The 21,507-nt window shown below is 39.6% G+C and overlaps 1 protein-coding gene across 1 annotated transcript in view; it reads left to right on the top strand.

The window, feature by feature from the left end:
• The window catches only part of LOC136880889 (medium-chain acyl-CoA ligase ACSF2, mitochondrial), a 196,648-nt gene that overhangs the window by 156,289 nt on the left and 18,852 nt on the right, over nt 1–21,507 (top strand). Inside the window, exon 19 of the mRNA XM_068229164.1 lies at nt 15,872–16,040. Within this exon, the coding sequence (XP_068085265.1) occupies nt 15,872–16,040 (169 nt within the window). The remainder of the gene's footprint in view (nt 1–15,871; nt 16,041–21,507) is intronic.

The raw sequence follows: 21,507 nt of genomic DNA, 5'->3' as shown, positions 1-21,507 counted from the left end.
TCTCGGGTGTGGTGTACAAGTGCTTGCCATCTCCTTCTGTCTTCATGCATTGTCTGTTTCAGTATATCCTCCCATTTGTGTCCTCTCCCCTCCACATCTGATCTTACAGTCTCTATCCAGCATTTTCTTGGAAAATACCTGTGGTCTTCTGCCTATGAGATTAAGGTCAAAGTATTTTCTGACAGATCTTACCCTGTTCATTCTCATTATGTACCCATCACACTGAAGTCTGCATTTCTTTAGGACTCTGGTAATAGGAACCTCGATGCCAGCTACTTTCCTATTCACTTCATTTCTGAAATTGTCCTTTCTGTTAATTTGGTTCATGGTTCTAATGAATCTCATTTCAGTTCCTTGGATTCTGTTGAAGTCTTTGTTTAGTAGGGTACATGTCTCTAAACCGTACATGAGGATTGAAATGAAGTAAGTGTGGTACATGATTGTTTTCACTTTTTTTTTTTGGTGGTTTGCATTACCAGAGAAGATTTCTGACTTGACTGTAGAAGTTTGATGTTTTCCGTGTCCTCCTGAGTATTTCCTGCCTAACAATGTAGTCTTTCGAGATTGTGCTTCCGAGATACTTGAAGTGGGAAGCCCATATAAGCACATTATCAGCAAATACCAGGGCGTTTGGTTCACTGTCCATTTTCTTGATAGATTTTATGACCTTGTCCATTACTATTATGAACAGGAGTGGTGATAGGGCACTTCCTTGTTGGACACCTCTCTTTGTTTCAAACCATTTTGATCATCCGTTGCTTATCTGGGCAAAGCTGTAGCACTTCTGGTATAGCATCTTGACTTTTTTAATTAAGTACTTGGCATCTTTAGGTCTTTCAGACATTCCCATATCTTGTTTTGAGGTACACTATCATATGCTTTTCAATGTCCACAAATGCAATCACAAGATTTTTTTCCATATTCCCAGTACTTTTCTGTCAGCATTTTTACTGCAAACATAAGATCCATAGTACTTCGACCTTTCCTAAACCTGTGTTGTTCTTCTTCGAGCAAAGGTTCCACTATCTTCCTAAGTCTTATATCTGTGATCTTTTCCAGCAGCTTCAGTGTGTATGACAACAGCGTGATGCCTCTGTAATTTCCACATTTTCGTCGGTTGCCCTTTATTCCAATCTTCTGGGATTTTGTTTCCTTCCCAAATCACTCATAACATTCTATATAGCCAATTTAAGCCTGGTATTCTGGCTGCCTTTATCATGTCTGAGCTGGGATCATCAAAGCCTGGGGACTTCCCATTTTCCTTGCTCTTTAGTGCTGTTTCTACCTCAAGCCATATTAATGGGTATTTGTTGTTTTAGCTTCATCTATACTACAGTCATTAGTGGTGGTGTTGCCCCCATCTCCATTTAACAACATGTTGAAGTACTTCTTCATTTCGTCCCTGATCCCTTCCTCTGTTCGTACTACCATCATCTGCTTCCAGTGCAAGGATATTTATATATTCATTTCTTTTACAGTTTACTATTTTGTATAGTAGTTTCATCCTGGTCATATTCATCCATTTCAGAGCTTTCTGCAGCGATCACACTTTCAACGATCTCCTCCTCTGCGTACTTTACAACATTGCACTCGTAACTCAGCTTTATACTGTATTTACATTTATGTATTGCTAGCTGATGTACCCGTGCTTCGCTACGGAATTCTACATTGAATACAGAATTCTACGTTAGGTAGTGTATATGTTGTGAGCCAAGATTGTATTAAATTACATAGCACTTAATGTTACCCTAGAAACACGACGGGTCAGTCACCAAACATCTATTCTCATATGAAAACTGGGTTATGGAATTTTAATTGTAATGGTAGGCCCTCTTGCCTACCATCAGTCACAATCAGGTTGGAGAGTTTTCATTATAACAGCAGACATTCACTCTCCACCTGCCTCTTTACATCCTCAGAAAGACCGTCTTAATAGTTTGCCAATTGAAATGAACATAGGTCATTACAATGACGTCAGTAGGAATGGTGCGATTAAAAGCAATGCTTTCATACAAAATACTCGATCAATTGAAAAACCACACATTTTCTTACTTTTAACGAACAGTACTACGCTGCCGATATAACAGTCCAAAGTTCCAGAGCTGGAATGACCAGCCCAGACAGCCGTGATCAGTGAACGCACTTCGTCTTATTTCAGCGGGGTGGGGATGTCGAATAGTGGAGACTCCCAGGGCAAAAACTATACCCTTTTACTAATATGTTTCCTAGGAGTACCCGGTGAGTCAGAAAATCTCAGTTCACTACACTATGATGAACCAGTTTGTTACGTACCGGCAGTATCAGAAAATGTATGAACCAGAGGAATGGCATGCTAAAGAAGAAAGTTTTGCAACTCCCCAGCTATTTCCCGCCAATATTCAGTCAGGCTGTTATACTCGGTACGCAGCAATAATCCTATCTGAATTGAGCTGCAGCATAAGAGACAAAGAACAACACAACAAACAATGGTCAATGTAATGTTATTGTTGATAACAATGTTATGCGCTTTTAGTTTTCTTCCGACTCTGAAATACCACTCTTATCATCGTCGCTACGGTAGAACTGAATAAAACATAAATGGTAGGAAATTATATTCTCTATAACTTTTGCTATGTAGTACTTTTCGATAGGACCAATAACATAGGTATTTAAAAATTAAATTTTAGCCCCCTTCCCCTGAACTACAATTTCATCCAGGGTGAATAAAATTGTTTACAACTTAGACTGTATTTTCTTATTCTCCAACTCTATATACCGACTTTCATTAAATTCTGTTAACCCATTTTCTCGTGGCTCGGCGTTGATATGGACTTAGCAACAAAAATACAAATTCATGAATATCTGTGTTATCCAAGCCGGTATGGTAACGATGTATGGCATAAATGATCAGAAATTTAATTCTATATAACTTTCATATGCAGTATTTATCGATAGGACCACTAATAATATAAATATTTGAGAATAAAATTTTAGGCCTTCCCCTAAACTACCATTTCACTCAGCGTGAATAAAATTATTTATAGCCTAGATTTTAGAGGCTCATCCCTCGACTTCACATACCGATTTTCATTAAATTCTCTTCAGCCGTTTTCTCGTGATGCGTGTAGATACAGACAGACAGACAGACAGACAGACAGAAAAGTAAAAAATGCATTTTCTTGTTACTGTGGACATGACCAATACAGAAATACCATTATTTTCAAATTCTGAGCAATGTACAGACAAAACTCTTATTTTATATATATAGATTATCATCATTATTATTAAATGGCTGTCTGAAATAAGTGAAGCCCGGATTAATGAGGGTCTACTGTATTTAAAATGAATCTAGTGAAAACAACAATATTCTCATCTACACTACTATTTCTTCTTCTTCTTCTTCTCCTTCTCCTTCTTTTCTTTCTTTCAGTCCCTTTACTTTAACAAGAGTATTCTTTGATGGCATGCACTGTCACTTTACCACATTATTCAAATAATTGCCATTGATCTGCACTTAGGGCTGTCACTCAGGTGGCAGATTTCACCTTGTGTTATGTGGATGGCTTTGTACATTCTGAGTCCAATGAGTTGCAGAGTTTACTTTGATCTTTGAGGCTCCTATTTATTCCAGAGAAGGTACGAAACATGAAGAATTGAATCAATTTTTTAACACAGTTTTTGAATTTGCGCTGTAATCTGTTATCAGTTGTGATCATGCATAAGATACTGGAAGTGATATGTTATTTTCAGATTTTTCTGTTCTTCTAAAAATAAACATATTTTTATGGCATGAATGAATCATGGCTGATATCTATATATATACAATAACTTGTCCTGACTGACTGACTGACTGATTCATCATCGCCGAGCCAAAACTACTGGACATAAAGAAATGAAATTTTGGGGATATATTCATATTAAGATGTAGGTGCTCGCTAAGAGAGGATTTTTTGATATTCCGTCGCTAAGGGGGTGAAAAGGGGGGTGAAATTTTAAAAAGAGTGTATCTATATCTCAAAACTTTAAAAGTTTACAGATGTAAAAATTGGTATTTAGAATCTTCTTTTAAAATAAGGATACACGTATTTTTTTGCTTTCTGAAAACCCCAATAGGATGAAAAAGGGTGAAAATGGGGAAAAATGGGTTGAATGCCTTCAATCAGGATACGGTACTTATATCTCAGAAACTGAAGATATTACAGACCTGAAAATTGGTACTTTTGATCTCTTTTAAAAATAAAGAAACACGTATTTTTTTGTTTTTGGAAAATCCAGTTAATGGGAGGGTGAAAAGGGGGTGAATTTTTAAAATGAGTGAATCTCTATCTCCAAACTTTTAAAGTTTGCAGATGTAAAAACTGGTATTTAGAATCTTCATTAAAAATAAAGAAACACGTATTTTTTTGTTTTCGGAAAATCGCAATAGGAGGAATGAAAAGGGGTGGAAAAAGGGTTGAATGCCTTTAATGATGCTACTTATATCTCAAAAAGTGAAGATATTACAGACCTGAAAATCGGTGTTTGGGATCTCCTTTAAAAATAAAGAAACACGTATTTTTTTGTTTCTGGAAAATCCAATTAAGGGAGGGGGTGAAAGGGGGGTAATATTTTAAAATGAGTGTATCTATATCTCAAAACTTTTAAAGGTTATAGATGTGAAAATTGGTATTGAGAATCTCCTTTAAAAATAAAGAAACACGTATATTTTGTTTTCGGAAAATCCAATTAATGGCGGTTAAACAGGAGTGACAAATTGGGGTGAATTTTTGAAAGACTATATCTACAGAATATCTTGGAAACGTAAAATGTTACAGACGTAAAAAGTGGGTGTTTGGAATCTCCTGTAAATGTAAAGAAACATAGGTGATTAGTTTTTGGAAACTCCACTTAAGGGGAACTCAAAAGGGGTGAAATTTTGAAATGAGAATTTTTACAGTATATCTAAAAAACTTAACATGTTACAGAAGTGAAAAATGGTATTTTTTATCTCTATTAAACATAAAGAAACGTGTATTTTTAGTTTTTGGAAATATCACCTGGGTGGAGGGGGGGGGGGGTAAAAGTGACTGAAAATGGTGTTGAATTCTTTTAATTAGGCTACTGATATATCAAAAATGAAGATTTTACAGACGTGAAATTTGATATTTTCAATCTGCTTTAAAAGTAAAAATACACGTATTCTCTTAAAATCCAATGAAGCGGGGGGGGGGGGGGGAGAATTGAAAAATTAATTGGCTTAATTGTATGAGAATACATACATCTAATAAAAACTAAAGTTATTACAGATGTGAAAATTCGTATTTGGATCTCCTTTAAAAACAAAGAAAAACGCGTTTTGGGCGGGAAACCATCTTGGAGGGCGGGAGTGTTAAGGAGTTGAATTCCTTTCATGAGGACACATAAATCAAAAACTGAAGAAGTTAGAGTCGTGATAATTGGTATTTAGAAGATCCTTTACTATTAAAGAAACAAGTATTTTTTCGGGAATGTTCACTTAGGGGGGGGGGAGTAGTGTGAAATGAAGTGAAAAAAGTAAATTACTTTTATGGGGATACTTATATCTCAAAACTGAAGATAATAGACGTGAACATTGGTGTTTGGAATCTCCCTTAAACATAAAGAAACAAGCCTTCTTTTAATTTTTTTGCGGGGTGGGGGGGTGGCGGTAAATAAACTTAACGGCGGTGGGGTGTAGAAGGAGGTGAGACCAATTGATTTTACTGTTATTAATGTACTTATAAGGATCCTCCGTTGCTCAGGCGGCACCGCGCCGGCCTCTCAAAGCTGGGTTCCGTGATTCAAATCCCGGTCACTCCATGTGACATTCGTGCTGGACAAAATGGAGGCAGGACAGGTTTTTCTCCGGATACTCCGGTTTTCCCTGTCATCAGCCATTCCAGCAACACAGAATAATAATAATAATGTTCCGGACCGTCGTCAAATGTGCGGACCGCGCTGGCAACGGCTCCTGGACGGGTAATGACTTAGAATGCAGTCCGGCCGCGGGTTCAGTGCCGCCAAATCACCCAATATGACACCACGCCGGATCTCCTGAAGGATTTTATCGATATTAAAAATGATTAAAGGAAAAGATGGCAAAGATTTACGGACCCAACTGACCAGGAGGAATACCTGAGCCTAGCCCGGGAAGTACGAAATCGATTGCTGGAAAGGAATATTGAAAAATGGGAGGAAACGTGCTGTAAAATAATAGAAAACGAGTCAGATCGGGAATTTTGGAGGATTCTCGCAAAAAACGAGTCAGATCGCGAATTTCGGCGGATTATATATCTAAAACAATAAGCATTCAATTATAAATTTCAGTATAATACCGTAGCGAAGCACGGGTATCTTGCTAGTTTAATATATATATATAATATATATATTGTACCAGGCAATGATTGTGGGGCCAGAGCATGGGAAGGATCTCAGGTAGTGTTCGGTTTCTTATTGGAGCAGGTACAGAGATGGATAGTATCGCAGGGCGAATAATCGAATAATAGATGGTAAAAATCTTTTTGATAGAATTTGTTAAAAATAAGCATAAGAAATCATCCTGCAGTTGAAATTTCAAACCAAAATTTCCAGCCAATATTTTCCAAAAAGTGTAAAATAAAAGATTGACGTTATTATCTTCTGAGGCGTCTACTTGTTTAGGAATGTCCAAAATAAATATCACTCTTCTATAGACCATATACATCCTACAGTTCATCTAATATGAATTCAAATACAAAAACATCACTTTGCACCTTGAATTTCATCAAGTCCATCACTTATGGTGCTGACCTACAGTCTTTCTAATATTTTGAACATAAAATGAACACACACTGTCATGAATAAGGTGGTAGTTTAAATGAAAATGTTTTATCACTTGCTGTTTGTCTCTACAGTTCATTTAAGTTGAAAAAGAAAATAAAGTAATGAATTTGCAAATCCTAAAGTTCATCTATGTGAAATTAATTCAGGAATTTACAGTTTAAAAGCAAAATATGAACCTTTCTTGAGTGATTATAAATTACGAGCTGATATTCACACAAAGCAGTTGTTGGAGCACTGTAATAAACTGAGTGCTTTGTCAAAAGTTAGTCAGTTGGATTACTCACTCAGAATATGAGAAGATCACCTGGAATCTGCTTACAAGTGTTGGTATTGTGCTGTACGGCGACTTGGGGCCTGGAACATTCCACAGCGTGCAGCCAGGACTCGAACTTAGCACCGGCGGCATGACAAGTCTGTTCAGTGAAGATACCATGTTAATCTCCCTCGTCAACGTCCCTCGATGGGTACCATAACTGAAGAAACGACGTAAATCCCATGTTGGGAGTGACGTTCGATGCAGCAGAATTTCACAGCACTTTGCCAAGATATCCGTTGTTCTTTGAGGTAATGTCGGAACACGGAAAGTTCATTTGGCACTATAAAGCTCACAAATACCACTAGAATTGATATTATACACCGACACAAGTTGTAATGCACAGTTCTATTTTCATATTAGTTTTACGGTGTTGAATTAGAATTCACAGTCCATGCTACCATATGGTTTGTAAGTCATGTTAATGGAGTAAGGACTTACGATCATTTTCACTATGGAAAACACAGTTTTTATATACACACAGTTTATGGAATTAAGATTTAACACCTTCACAGTTCATAATTGTCACTAATTATGTCTGAGGTTCGACCATAGAATAATAATCACAGTCCATAAGGACTTGAAAAAATGTTATTAATAACAGTCTCTACCACAATCTCTGAAATAATATTGTTCATGGATTAAGACAATTTTATGGCTGAATTTACAACACACAAGTCTGTACTACTTAATATTGTCATAAAAAGTTCTTAATGTTCACTGAGTTTCTAGTATTAGCGATCGAAAGATCGACAAAATGCACATAAAAGATAGTCAATTCTAGTTCTGTTATTGGACGAACGTCTAATGAAATAATGTCTCATACAGTTGACAATAGTGCTATTGTAGGAAAAATACGTCTCAGAATGACTGAAATGGTCTCAAATTAGGATTTTAGTTCACCACACGCAATGACTTAGAATATTATTACAGTCTAATGATACGGTTCAGAATCACGTGAAATTGGCAAAGTTCACAGTGTCGTATAATGATAAATAAAATACTTGACACTTCAATTCACTATTTCTATTATAACTTTCACTCAGTTAATACAATTCTAAGTATTATATTACGACAATTTAGTCGGAGAAACTTTTAGAATATTTCCTTCGTCGCGGCGCACAGAAACTTTACTACCGATGTCTTCGCACTGTTTTAAAGTGTTCGGGTTTGACCACGATGTCCTCGCAAATCAAGATGGAACATACTGTCCTTCATAATTGCAGAACACACACTTTTTTCTTTTTTCGGGGCCCCCTAACCCCCCCTGCGTGACCATCGACTCAATCTACATGGCCTCCGACATGCTATTAGTTCTAAGAAGAGAAAGATGGCAGGGAGGAGTGGAAACATGATACTACAGGAGTATCTGCCTGTCCCCATGCTCAGCATGCTACCAGGCCAGATGTGGTGGTGGGTATCAATAGTGGTGTAATCGGGTAATAAGGGTCAGGACAAAACCACATAGGCGGAAATAGAAAGATGCCTACATTTAAAACTTGACATTTTGTAGATAGCACATGCAAGGATGGGGTTCTGGAAAGGTCCAGGCAATTGCGTTAGTTGGGAATAGGTATCCTGCTCAAGTCATAAGCCTATTCCACGCCAGTCCAGTTATTCAGAGGATCAGTTCTTCTGGGCACTGCTGTGGCTAGCGCGGGCCTTGCCGGCTGCGGAGCCATGCGTCGAGTACCACTAGGGCTTGCCACACAGCGCCACCTCCTTGGGGTCCCTCGTACCCAGTCTCTGATCCCGGAGAATGAGGCGAAGCCCTCCTGGAAGGGGTGGTTCATGATGCCGGGCCTCCTTCCTCTCTGCCCACGCCATGGCCCGGTATACAGGGCAACTGCGATGGGAGGCCGGGTGGCCCCCTATGCAGTTGGCGCAAACCGGTGCCTCCATAAGTGTAGCGCAGGCCGTGTAGTGATAATTACCACCACAGCGGTTGCACCTCACTTGGAGCCCACAGCTGACCTGACGATGGCCCCACCTCAGATAGTGGAAACACTGCAAAAGCCGTTGAGGGGGACGTTTCAATCTCACCTGATTGCCACTACCCGCAGAGGTCCTCTCCTGATTGGCTCCTCGGTCGACTGCTGTCCTGGGAGCTGTCCTGGGTTGCGGCTGGTGGGCCTTCCCCTGGTGGGCCGTCGTCTTCTTCTTCCTCCTGGTCCTGGGGTGGCGTCTCTTTCCCGGGAGTCTCTTCTCAGCAGGGGAAGAGGCCTCGTCCTGGTGGCCCTCCTCCCGGCCTGGGGACCTCGGGATAGTGGGTGGCCCCACTGAGTCGCCGTCTTCTCCCTCCTCCTGGGTGGCGGCGGCATCGCTCGTTGCTGGCATCTCTGTGTGATCCCTGTCCTGTAGGGCGCATAAGGATGTCTGCATCATGAACGAGATGCAAGCAGGCCGGGCCTGTGCAGCTGCCTCTGAATGCCCGGGGGCATCCACGTCCATGCCGCATTCCGCCATCTGGGTCGCCTTCCTGGTCTGCACCCGGGTGGTGGGCCTTCCCTGGGTGGCCCAGGCAGATGGTGGATGATCCTGATTGGCGGCCCTGTTGGTCTGTGTGTACTTCGTGAAGTACAGCAAATCAACCTAGGTCGCACCATCGCAGCACTCGGGAGCGCCGCCGTCGTCCTCGGTCCTCGGCTCCAGGGGAGCCAAGAAGCGTGGGTCCGTTCCCACCTGCTTGTGCCTCTGCCTGCTAGCTGTCTGCGTCCTGACTGTAGATGTCCCCTGTGACGTCTGTGTGGCTGCCTCCTGGCTGCCGATGCCGGTAGGGCAGTTCCTCTTGCCTGGTATTCGGGTGATCTGAAAGTAAGCTCCTCTCGTAGCGGCTGATCTGGCCTGGGTCCATGGGGCATATAATTATCACCCAGTTCTCGATGTTCTCGATGTTCTCGATGTTCTCGATGTTCTCGACGGCGTCGGGGGAGAGCTCCTTCCCTGTGGCCCCCTTGAGCCTTGTGAAGAGCTTGATGATGAGGTAGGCCTCCCTGTAGGTGTCCTCCCCAGGTCGGTACTGAACCAGCAGAGCAGGGAAGGCGTGGTTCAGTGGGACGGTCCTGTGGTCGACCCAGAGAACAATCTCCCCTACTGCTTCCTTGAAGTTTTCTGGTAGGTCGTCTCGAAGTTCCATCATCCCTATCGCTTCCTGAAATAAAAACCTGAAAGAGAATAGCACTAAAAAGTGCTTCCTGACAATGCTTGGATAGACAGTGCTCTTTCGGAGATGTACTAACAAGTACAGCTGCCTGACTAGTACTGCAAAAGTACAGAGAGCCTGGCGAGGAGAGAGAGAGCGAGTGAGAGGAACACGTCCTTCCACTACGGCAGTCGAGCTCATCCTCTCAACACACACACTTACGGCACACTGGTTATAACCTTGGTTCACTGACCTATTTATACCTGTCTGCGAGCAGCGCTCGGAATCAGGTGATGAAGGGGTGATAATTCCTTCCAAACATTAACTTATGATATCTCGAAAACCACTGGACGGATTGGTCTCAAATTTGCAGGGTTTCACTTCCAGAATATTGGCTACAATTCAACGCTGGTCTCATGTTAATTGGTCCAGGCATTAAAAAGTTTATAAAATAATTTTCGAGAGAATTCTGGAGGGGAGGGAAGCTACAGGCAGTGGTGACGTCACTTGACCTTGCTCGACTTGTGCTCTCCCCCACACAGCACAGTGAGACGAGAACATTCTCTCACACAGCTGTTCATGCATCGGAACTTAGCTGTACACTCACAAATAAAATTTATAACTCGTATGTGCCAGGGCCTATGCCTTCCTGGTACAATATATATATATATATATAGAGAGAGAGAGAGAGAGAGAGAGAGAGAGAGAGAGAGAGAAAATACAGAACACAAAAGTGGACACGAAATAGGATAAAGCAATGACAGGTAATTGTGGAAAGAGCGAGCAATAGGGAGAGAAGGAAAGAGCAAACATGAAAACACAAAAGGATATACACTGTCATCTTCAAATAGATGGGCTCTCTCCTCACCAATTGTAGTTCTTCTACATTAATTTCTTCTCAACCCCTGACAAGCTCATTTCTCCTTGCCACCTTCATCAGGGGGGCTCTCTTAACAGATCTTCATTCTTGATGCAAAGAGTTTTGGATAATAAAAAGAAAACAGGTAAACACAGGAAGAGTGAAATGAAATGGCATATGGCTTTTAGTGCCGGGAGTGTCTGAGGACCATGTTCGGCTCGCCAGGTGCAGGTCTTTTGATTTGACACCCGTAGGTGACCTGCGCGTCGTGATGAGGATGAAATGATGATGAAGACGACACATACACCCAGTCCCCGTGCCAGCAAAATTAACTAATGATGGTTAAAATTCCCGACCTTGCCGGGAATCGAACCCAGGACCCTTGCGACCAAAGGCCTGCATGCTAACCATTTAGCCATGGAGCCAGACACAGGAAAAGTGAAGGGACATGATAGATGAATATCATCATCATCATCATCATCATCATCATCATCATCATCTAAAGGCTTCGCCTTGTCGCTGCAACCATTGATCTCTTCTCTCTGCGATCCTTTTCATCTCTCCATAACCTTGGCATCCCATCATCTCAACTACCTCTTCAATGATCTTCTTCCGTGGTTTCCCTCTGCCTTTCTTTCCCATCACCTTGCCTTCGAACAAGTTCTTTATGAAGTTATTATGCCGGAGAATGTGACCGAAAACTGATGCTTTTCTCCTTTTTATCGTCGTTATTAAATGTCTCTGGGTGTTTATTTCTCTAAGCACTGCTTCATTAGTTTTCTTCTCAATCCAGCTAGTTCTTATCATCTTCCTACATAGCCACATTTCCACTGCCTCTAGTCATTTCTCGTCCTCCTTCAAGAGAGTCCATCCTTCACAGCCGTATAGCAGCACACTCCAAATGAACGTTTTGATAAATAATTTCTTTTGTTCAGTATTTAAGGATTTATTAGTTAAGAGCTGCTTCTTCTCCTCAAAGGCTTTCTTACACAGGGAAATCCTTCTTTTTATTTCCACAGTGCATCCGTTGTCATCGGTAATAACTGATCCTAAGTAGCAGAACTTGTGCACCTGTTTTATTAAAATATTTCCAATTCTGAGCTGTGCCTCTGGCTTCATTTTAGATTTGCTTACAACCATAACATTAGTTTTATTTACATTAATGTTAAGTTGGAAATCTTTTAAGATGGATGTTAATTTGTTGAGCATGATCTGCATGTTCTTCTCATTGTCAGCCAGAAGTGCAATATCGTCGGCAAATCTAATACAGTGTACAGTTGTTCTATTTATTTTAATGCCAGGTGTTTTGGATTTAAAAATTTTCATGGCCTCTTCAATGTACAGATTAAATAGAAATGGTGATAAGGAACACCCCTGTCTTACTCCTTTCCTGATTCTCACCTTGCATACTTTATCATTACTTTCGATGTTTATTCTTTGATTGATGTAGAGGTTAAGTATTGCTTTTCTGTCTTTCCAGTCCAAATGAATGTCCTTCATAATTTCGAACAGCCTTTTCCAATGAACATTGTCAAAAGCTTTTTCCAGGTCTACAAAAGCTATATATGTATTTCTGTTAAGCTCCAGTCTTCTCTCCAAGATGGTTTTAAGTGCTATAATAGCTTCTCTTGTTCCTACTCCTTTCCTGAACCCAAACTGATCATCATCTAGATTCTGCTCAATTTTTCATTTTGATTCTGTTTTTTAATATGCATGTGAATATTTTTGCTGCATGTGAAACAAGACTTAGTACTCTGTAATTGGAGCATTCTGTTGAATCTTCTTTTTTGTGCAGAAGTACTGCTTTGCTTTCAACAAAATCCTCTGGCATATCTCCGTTTTCATAGCAGTACTGGATGATTTTGAAGAGTTCATCCTTCAGCTTTTTTCCAGAGTTTTTCCACAGTTCAGCAGGCAGTTTGTCTGGTCCAGGAGCCTTGTTCTTTTTCAGCTGTTGCAGTGCTGTTTCGAATTCACTTCTCACTATGGGAGGACCTAGTTCATCTTGTGAAACCTGGTCTTGTTTTATGATGTACTCATCTACATTGTCAATTTCTTCTCCATTATATAGATCCTCCAAATACTCTTTCCATCTCTTCATTACCTCCTCATCTTCTATTAACAGACTTCCTTCCGTATCTTTTATTACACTGGATTTCATTTTAGCCTTGAATTGTGTTCTTTTTACTTGATTGTATGCTCTGTCAACATTTCTGATTTTCATATCATGTTCTATGCTTTTACAAATGTCATTCATCCATCTTTCTTTCACCTCTCGGCACTTCTGTGTAACTAAGTTTTTTAGTTTCTTATAGTTTATCATTCCTTCTGGGGTATTTTTCCGGTGTTCTTTGTTTCTTTCCTGAATGAGATTTAGTATTTCTTCAGTCATCCAGTTCTTCCTGGGTTCAAGCGTCTTTTTTCCTAGCACTTCATCTGCTGCCGTTGTAAGTGAAGCTTTGACAGCGTCCCAATCTGTTTCGTTGCAGTTGTTGTACATGATCGTATCTGTCTTTTCTTCGAATGCTACTTGTGTTAATGGATCATTTAACTTTTCTAGATTCCATTTCTTGCTTCTTGGTTTCCTAAACTTCTTCATCCTAATTCGACATTTTGCTAATACTGGGACATGGTCGCTGTCGATGTCTAAGCCAGGATAGCTATGGCATGAAGTTACCTGATTTCTATACCTTCTCTTAACTAGAATGTAGTCAATTTGGTATCTGTTATTATCTCCGAAATCCTTACATGTGTAACGTCTTCTATTAGGCATGTCAAATACAGTGTTCATTATGATCATGTCCTGTTCTTCACAGAAGTCCATCATACGTTCTCCTCTATCATTTGTTCGTCCTAGACCGAATCTGCCAGCAACTTTTCTAGTAATATTGCTGCCAACCACAGCAATGAAGTCTCCCATTATGATTATATTATCTTTGTCTTTGTTTAGTTTATTTATATCTTCTATTTTATGATACATTTCCTCAACTTCATCGTCGTCATGTTCAGTAGTAGGGAAGTATACCTGTATTATTACCATATCTGTTGGTTTGGCAGCTATTTTCACCATCATTATTCTATCATCAACATGATATGTATTTAGCACGTTGTTTGCCCACTTCTTTCCTAATATTACAGCTACTCCATATTGTCCACCATTTTCATTTCCACTGTACACAATTCTGAATGGGTCACTGTGGAAATCACCTTTGCCAGGCCATCTAGTTTCACATAATCCCATGATATCTATTTTGTTTTCATCCATAATTCGTTTGAGTTCTTCTAGTCTTCCTGTTTTTAGCATTGTTCTTGTATTCCATGTCCCTATTTTAATCCCTTCTCCAAACTTCTGAGGTTTTCGCTTGCTGACGACCTGGGATACCTCAGTTACTCCCCTGCCGGATCTTGGTGTCCGAGTACCATGATCAGTAGTATCTAAGTTACAATTCGTACTATCCATGGTTGCTATACTAGGAAAAATAATGTGGTGGTTTTCCGTTGCCTTCCACATCGCAGTTTTACTGCCATTCAAGTCTTCTTGACCATGCCAGTAAATTTTCAGCGATAGTCCAGTAGACACCTCAGTCCTGCACTGTGCTGATACTGATAGCGCTGCTTCCACTACCAGGAAGAGAGACTCCTCCGCCTTTCCAGCTGTTGGGACATATCCTCATCCACCCTTCAAGCCGTTGGTCCTCTTCACCTGTAACCCTAGGTAGGGGCCCTATAACAGGGTGCTACCACCCGGAGCCAGATGGACCCTGGTTTTTTAACGAGGTTTATACTCCTCCTGTTCCTCCTTCCTCATCACTTGCGAGATGAGGTCCCGGGCTTGCAACCGGCATGGCGGAGTTGATAGATGAATACAGGTGGTAAAAACTAGAACGTGGGTTAAATACAGAAGGGGAAAGGCATGCCAACAGGTCAATATAAGTATTGGAAAGGAACTAACAAGTGTTAAATCATGTCATATATAGGCAAAGACGAACATGAAAATGAACATATAATTGACTTTTTGTGTTTTTATGTTTACATAGTGTACAAGAAGAAACCAGTGACACACCATTGTGGGCATGCCCTCACTCCATATGAACACTGCAGAGAGGTTTGGAATTAAATCTAGGCTTTTGGCATGCAATCTAGTGATTAGAAAATATATACCACCTCCTCTCTTAGCCTGCTGGGAAATATTCTGGTGGTGAAATTCTTTTTAAACCAATGGGACTCGAACTGGCTAACAAAGGTGCCAGACCATATAGACTTCAATACCTTAATAACAATCATGGCTACCAGGTGGGCTAGTCTTTAGTTATTTCTAATGTGTGTTTTTAAACATCTTCTCATATTTGAACAATTTTGTTTCTTTTAGCACTTGATTGAGTGGTTTACTGTAGGCCTACTTAGTTTGTGTAATTTGGCATGTTTTTGAAATTTTCTACTGGTCAGACCAAAATAATAAATGTGATATCACTTAGTTCTGTTTAATGTGTATATGTGTTTTTTGTACTATTTCTTTATATTTTGCAATGGCAGTGTTGATAACAGACACCAAATGGCAAATATTTCTGTGCTGGAATCATTTGCTGAGGATGACTATTCCAGAATAGTTTAAGGTGCTCTAATGAGGAAATGTACTGAGTGTTAAGGAAATAATTATTGTAAAGTTTGTGTAATCATTTATAATTTTTATTATCCCATGTTGTAAATATTTAACAAGATGTATGGGGATTTCACTATCTCCTTTTCTTCTTCTTTTCAGGTGTTCAGTCTTGTATGGAACTCCAACAATGTATGTGGATGTTATTTCCAAAGTTGAAGAATTAAATTCATCACTTTCATCATTGGAAGTAGTGCTTACTGCTGGTGCCATTTGTCCAGAAGACCTATTTAAACGAATGGAAAACATCTTGAAACCCAAAAGAGTAATTGTAAGTAATAAATTTCTATACGTTGTATCTTTTTTTTAAAATCTCCTCCTCCTTCTTCCTGGTCTTTATCTGCACTTTTTATGGATTACCCCACTTTTACAACTGGATGCCTTTCCTGACACCAGCCTCAAGCATAGGGGTTTATTCACTGTTGTCTGTTTCTTGGTGATTTGTAGGGTGATGTGCTGTATGTAAATGAAGATTTGTATTAAGACAAACAGCCTCCGAGCTAGAGGAATTAACAAGACAAAGTTATTAAAATCCCCAACCTGGTTTGGTTTGAACCTGGGGCCCTCTGAACTGAAAGCCAGTCGACTGACCCTTCAGCCAAGGAGCCAGATATGCCTTGAAAATAATAATAGAGAAATTAAAAATGATTTAACTAGAAACCCTGTCCATTTCTTCAAGTTGCATTAGATGTTCCAACCTATTAGGCTGACCTTCTACTCTCCATTGCCTCTGTTGACTGAGGTACTGTACTTGCATAATTTACACTATAATCAGCAGAGTTGTGCCCAGCTTTCAATAGGTGAAGATTCAGGTTCGTAGCAACAGCAATATGAATTTTCACCTCTTGATGGTGAGTTAAATATTTACTTATTATACTGCCAAGGTACTTGATAGCTTTCACTTGGCTTGTCTTGATGTACTTATCCCTGTTACTTTATATTTTTTTTTCATTAACCTCTCAGGCCAGTTCTACATATGCGTGTGTGCTCGTGCTTAATAGCCGCTGTGGCGGTGCACCATATATGTGTACGGTATGTTCTGCACAGTAATACATGAAAACAGCATATGTACAGTATCTATGAAGTGTTCTTGGAAATTGTGTTTACCAATGTTATCTAGAAGCTTTGATTATCTTTCTGACAACTAATATTTTTACAATGAATATTTCATAAACTTTTTGCCAGTATTCAGAAGATAGTGGGTTTGAACCCCACTATCGGCAGCTCTGAAGATGGTTTTCCATGGTTTTCCATTTTCACACCAGTCAAATACTGGGGCCGTACCTTAATTGAGGCCTTGGCCACATCCTTCCCACTCCCAGCCCTTTCCTGTCCCATCATTGCCATGAGACCTATCTGTGTCGGTGCGATGTAAAAAAAAAAAAATAAAAAAAAAATGTTTGTTGCTTTATGTGTCATTGCACTGAGGAATAATTTGCCTTGTTCTCTGTGTTGAGACAAGATAGAAATTATCAAATCCTAGGTGCCTTGATCTGCCATCTGTGCTACGAATTTAAAATCTTCTTATAGTCAAAAGAGGAAGGTGAATATTGTCATGGAAGTTCTGGTGGGCTTTTGCTTAGTCTTTAGGGTTCTGAAATTGAAAGTGCTCTGTTAGGAGAGAACAAAGTAGTGTAAGCTATTTTGCTAGTAATCCCATTTGCACAGAAAATGTTGTAGGTTATATTCAAGAAGAATTTATTCCTCTTGAAGAAAAAGATGTGGAACATGTCAGTGTAACATCTGCTTGTAGTGACATTCATTGGACATGGCACGAGTTCCATACTGTATATGGTGAGTGAAAATTCCTTTCACTGGACAATTAGAGCCACAGAAGGATTTCGATAATGTTTTTAGATGTGTATTTACTCTCCTTTGAGGAGGGGATTATAAATATAATAGTAGGCAAGACGAATGGATATGCTGAGCAATACTTATGAGTGAGCATGTGGAAGCTAAGGTCAAGGTCACGTGTTAGGACCTGGGTACTCAAGAGAGCCAATGGAATTTATGTCGTGCTTGGTCTCAATATGTTGCTGGGTATAGTGCAGAACCGCACTCTGGAACGTCATTTCAGTAGGGATGCTTTTCTGGAGATCCCTGTCTTTGTGCAAATTATGAAACAGGACCAGTTTGAACTCTTATGCAATTCCTTCGTTTAATTGACAATAGAACAGCTGATAATTATACAGGCCTTCTATCATTATTCAACATTCAAAACATCTCCAAATAATGAACACAGCATTTCAGTCCATCTACCTTCTATCACAAAACATCAGACCTGATTAATTTTTGACCTTGTGAAAAGGTCAGTTTGGCCTGAAACATTATAGGTTCTTTCCAACACAGTCCCTGTACCAGTACATGGTCTCCTTGCACATGCGCAATACGAAAAATCCTTTCCAACACAGTCAAAATTGTGTTCATATATTCGTCCGTGTACTGCAGTCAGGCGTTCCAACTAACTCTTCGCATCGATCCCTGGCGGTCGGAACTAGTCCGCAGTCTAAAGCATGTACTGAGCCGTACATTTCTGTGACATGCGCAGAAACACTGTATCATTGCCTCCTGCTGTATGCTGATTTCTTTGGAGTTCCTTAATCAGCTGTTTTTATGCACATTGCGCGCTCTTCTCCCATTAATAAATTAATCAGCTGTTTGGTTACTGAGGTTAGGATGGATAGTGACGACGTTTTTTTACACTCTTCATCCAGTGAAGAAAAGGAGATACTATTTTTCGCAAAAAGAAATGAAAATTATTTAGGTGATGGTAATTAAAAATCTTTATTTAGTTATTTATGTATTGTGTTACGTTAGGCCTATAATTTATGAAGGCACAAAAGCTACCAGGTGAAATAAAATATAATTGAAATACGATGTATTTTCCAGAAGAAATTGTTCCTCATTATAATGAAAATGAGTTTTTTGAGTATTTACGCATTAGCCGAGGAGTTGCTCAAGATATTACAAATCGATATGAAAGAAGTGAGCATCATAAAAGACATTACGGGCAATATGGGAAAATATCGGCATTACGCCAGGTTTGTACAGTAATTGCCGTTACTCCTATTCCTTGGAGTTCATGAATGAGAATTCATTCCAACACAACCCAATCGTGTATAAATTCCAGAACTGATACGAAGTCAGCGCATGTGTATAGAGCGGTATATGGATGCGTCCATGTACTGACAGCAAACTGCGTGTTGGAAAGAACCTTATATCCCACCAAAAGCTGTGAATTTCAGAATTCGGTTTCAACAGCTATTAATTATTCATACCCAAAGACATTCAAGACACCATTGATAAGTCAGCCTGAAAATTTTGTGTTATTAACTGCTATAGTTTCTGAAATATGCAACATTTTATGAACTGCTACAAAATCTCGCTCTGTTAGCCAATTTTAAATAGCAACTAGAGTGCAGAGAGTACCTGAGAGATTAATCTTCATCCATACTCTCCATACATTTCTGTCAGATCTTCTAGCATTCTATTCAGAGTTCGTTACCTTACTGCTAGTAATGCCATGTTGTCAGCAAATCTGATGTACTCTGTTCTCTTTCCTTTGATTATACTCCTCTTTTATCATTTAAACCCTTGCCAATTATTTATTCCAGAGAAGTTAAATAAGAAAGGATAGAGGCAACAACCCTGCCTGAAACCTTTCCACCGGGCGAGTTGGCCGTGCGGTTAGGGTCGTGCAGCTGTGAGCTTGCATCCGGGGGATAGTGGGTTCGAACCCCACTGTCGGCAGCCCTGAAGATGGTTTTCTGTGGTTTCCCATTTTCACACCAGGCAAATGCTGGGGCTCCTAGGCATTTCCTGTCCCATTGTCACCATAAGACCTATCTGTGTCGGTGCGACGTAAAGCAAAACAAAAAAAAAAAACAACCTCTCTTTCCAGGCGTAGTTTCTCCCATCCTCCATTATGAGTTCTTACTCTCACCTTCTGTTGTTTTATTATTACTGTACTTCTTCTTATTTACAAAAAAGAAGTTGCTGCAAAGACAAACAGTACCAGTACAATAAGCATGAGTGCACATTTGGCTATATTACTGTACCTAAATCCTGTATGATCCAGAGTCTAAGATTTGAGGCCAAAATTAGTTTTAACATGCCAAAGCATGGTTCCCGCAAATGCCACGTGAGCCCCTTATTACTGACAGATTCTGTATCAGTTTTATCTCCTTCCATTCTCCTCCTTTCCTGTCTAGAAAGTCCATCAATTTGTTCCAGACCTTTTCTTTTTTTTTCAAGTCCATAAAAACTATACATTTGTCTCTACCTTTATTATATACTAGCTGTTACCCACAGCTTCGCTCATGAGGATTTCATAATTTGATAAAAATTACTTGTTCCTTGGCACGGCAATAAGACATTATCTGTAAATCCCTGAAGTATAAAAAATTACCAAAAAATTGCATTTCATTTACCCCAGAATCTCTTTGTAAACCACATTTTTGGCATTGCCTTTTGGGGCTAAGATGACCAGGCTACTGGCAGACCTAAATCTGGAACATGGGACATGGAACTCTATGTGTGAGAAACAGTCCTCTTTTATGTTGGAAAAAAAAAAATGTCTTTATTTCTAATGGAGATTCCAAATACCAAATTTCACATCTGTAACATCTTAATATTTGAGAAATAAGTATCCTCATAAAGAAAGTTTAACTCCTTCTTCTCATATTTTCGATCTCCAGCTTAAGTTCATTTTCCGAAAAGAAAAAAAGTACTTACGTGTTTCTTTCTTTTTAAAGGAGACTACAAATACCAATTTTCACATCTGTAACATGTTACGTTTATGAGATATAATGTAGATATACTCATTATAAAAACTGCCCCACTCCTTGGCTGAGTGGTGAGCATTGAGGTCTTCGGTTCACAGGATTCCAGCTTTGATTCTGGGCTAGGTTTTTTTTTTTTTTTTAATCGTGTGTGATTAATTCTTCTGGTTCAGGGACAGGTTGTTTGTGTTTGTCCCAACATTATCCTCTTCATATTCACTCAACACACCACATTACCAACCACAACAGGAACACACAATAGTTATTACATTCCTACACATACGGTTGCCGTCAGGAAAGGCATCCAGCCATAAAACAGTTTCATATCCACATGTGCGACAGTTCACACCTGCAACCCCACAGATGTGGGTAAAGTGGTAGAAGAATATGATACTCATTTTAAAAATTCCAAGTTCCAATTTTAACGTCTGTAACATATTAGGTTTTTTGATATATTGTAGATAATTTTGCTGCTGTAGAATCCTGGAGCTGACATTGCCATGGTTACGGCAGTTCATTACTTTATCCGATTCCTAGAGCAGGAGTAGTGTGGTGCCAATATCTCCATAACGATTGGTTTTAGGGCCTTAAAACATGGTTTTCGAGCCCATAGGGCTTACTGAGTTTTGTTCTTTGCGTCAAGGGGGTTAAATTGAGCTTTGTCTCGTCCTTGCATGACAAATTCGATATTTTGCCTATATTAGCCTATTTATATCTCACCCCGCCCCCCTTGTGCCCCCCACCTAGAATTGTTTTGAAAATAAAATACAGCCGATGTTACTCACTGGCAATGTATCCTTCTACAGGTAAAGAAATTTTTAAAATTGGTTCAGTAGTTTGTGAGTTTATCTGTTACAAATATACAAATTTTTCCTCTTTATAATATTAGTATAGATACCAGTATATATACCATCCCTTGTTTCTCTGCCTCTTCTAAATCCAAACTGTTCCTCAGAA

Source organism: Anabrus simplex, chromosome 9, assembly GCF_040414725.1.
Source record: "Anabrus simplex isolate iqAnaSimp1 chromosome 9, ASM4041472v1, whole genome shotgun sequence".
Classification (NCBI taxonomy): domain Eukaryota; kingdom Metazoa; phylum Arthropoda; class Insecta; order Orthoptera; family Tettigoniidae; genus Anabrus; species Anabrus simplex.
Note: the sequence above shows the minus strand (reverse complement) of the source record. Positions and strands in the feature narration are given on the sequence as shown.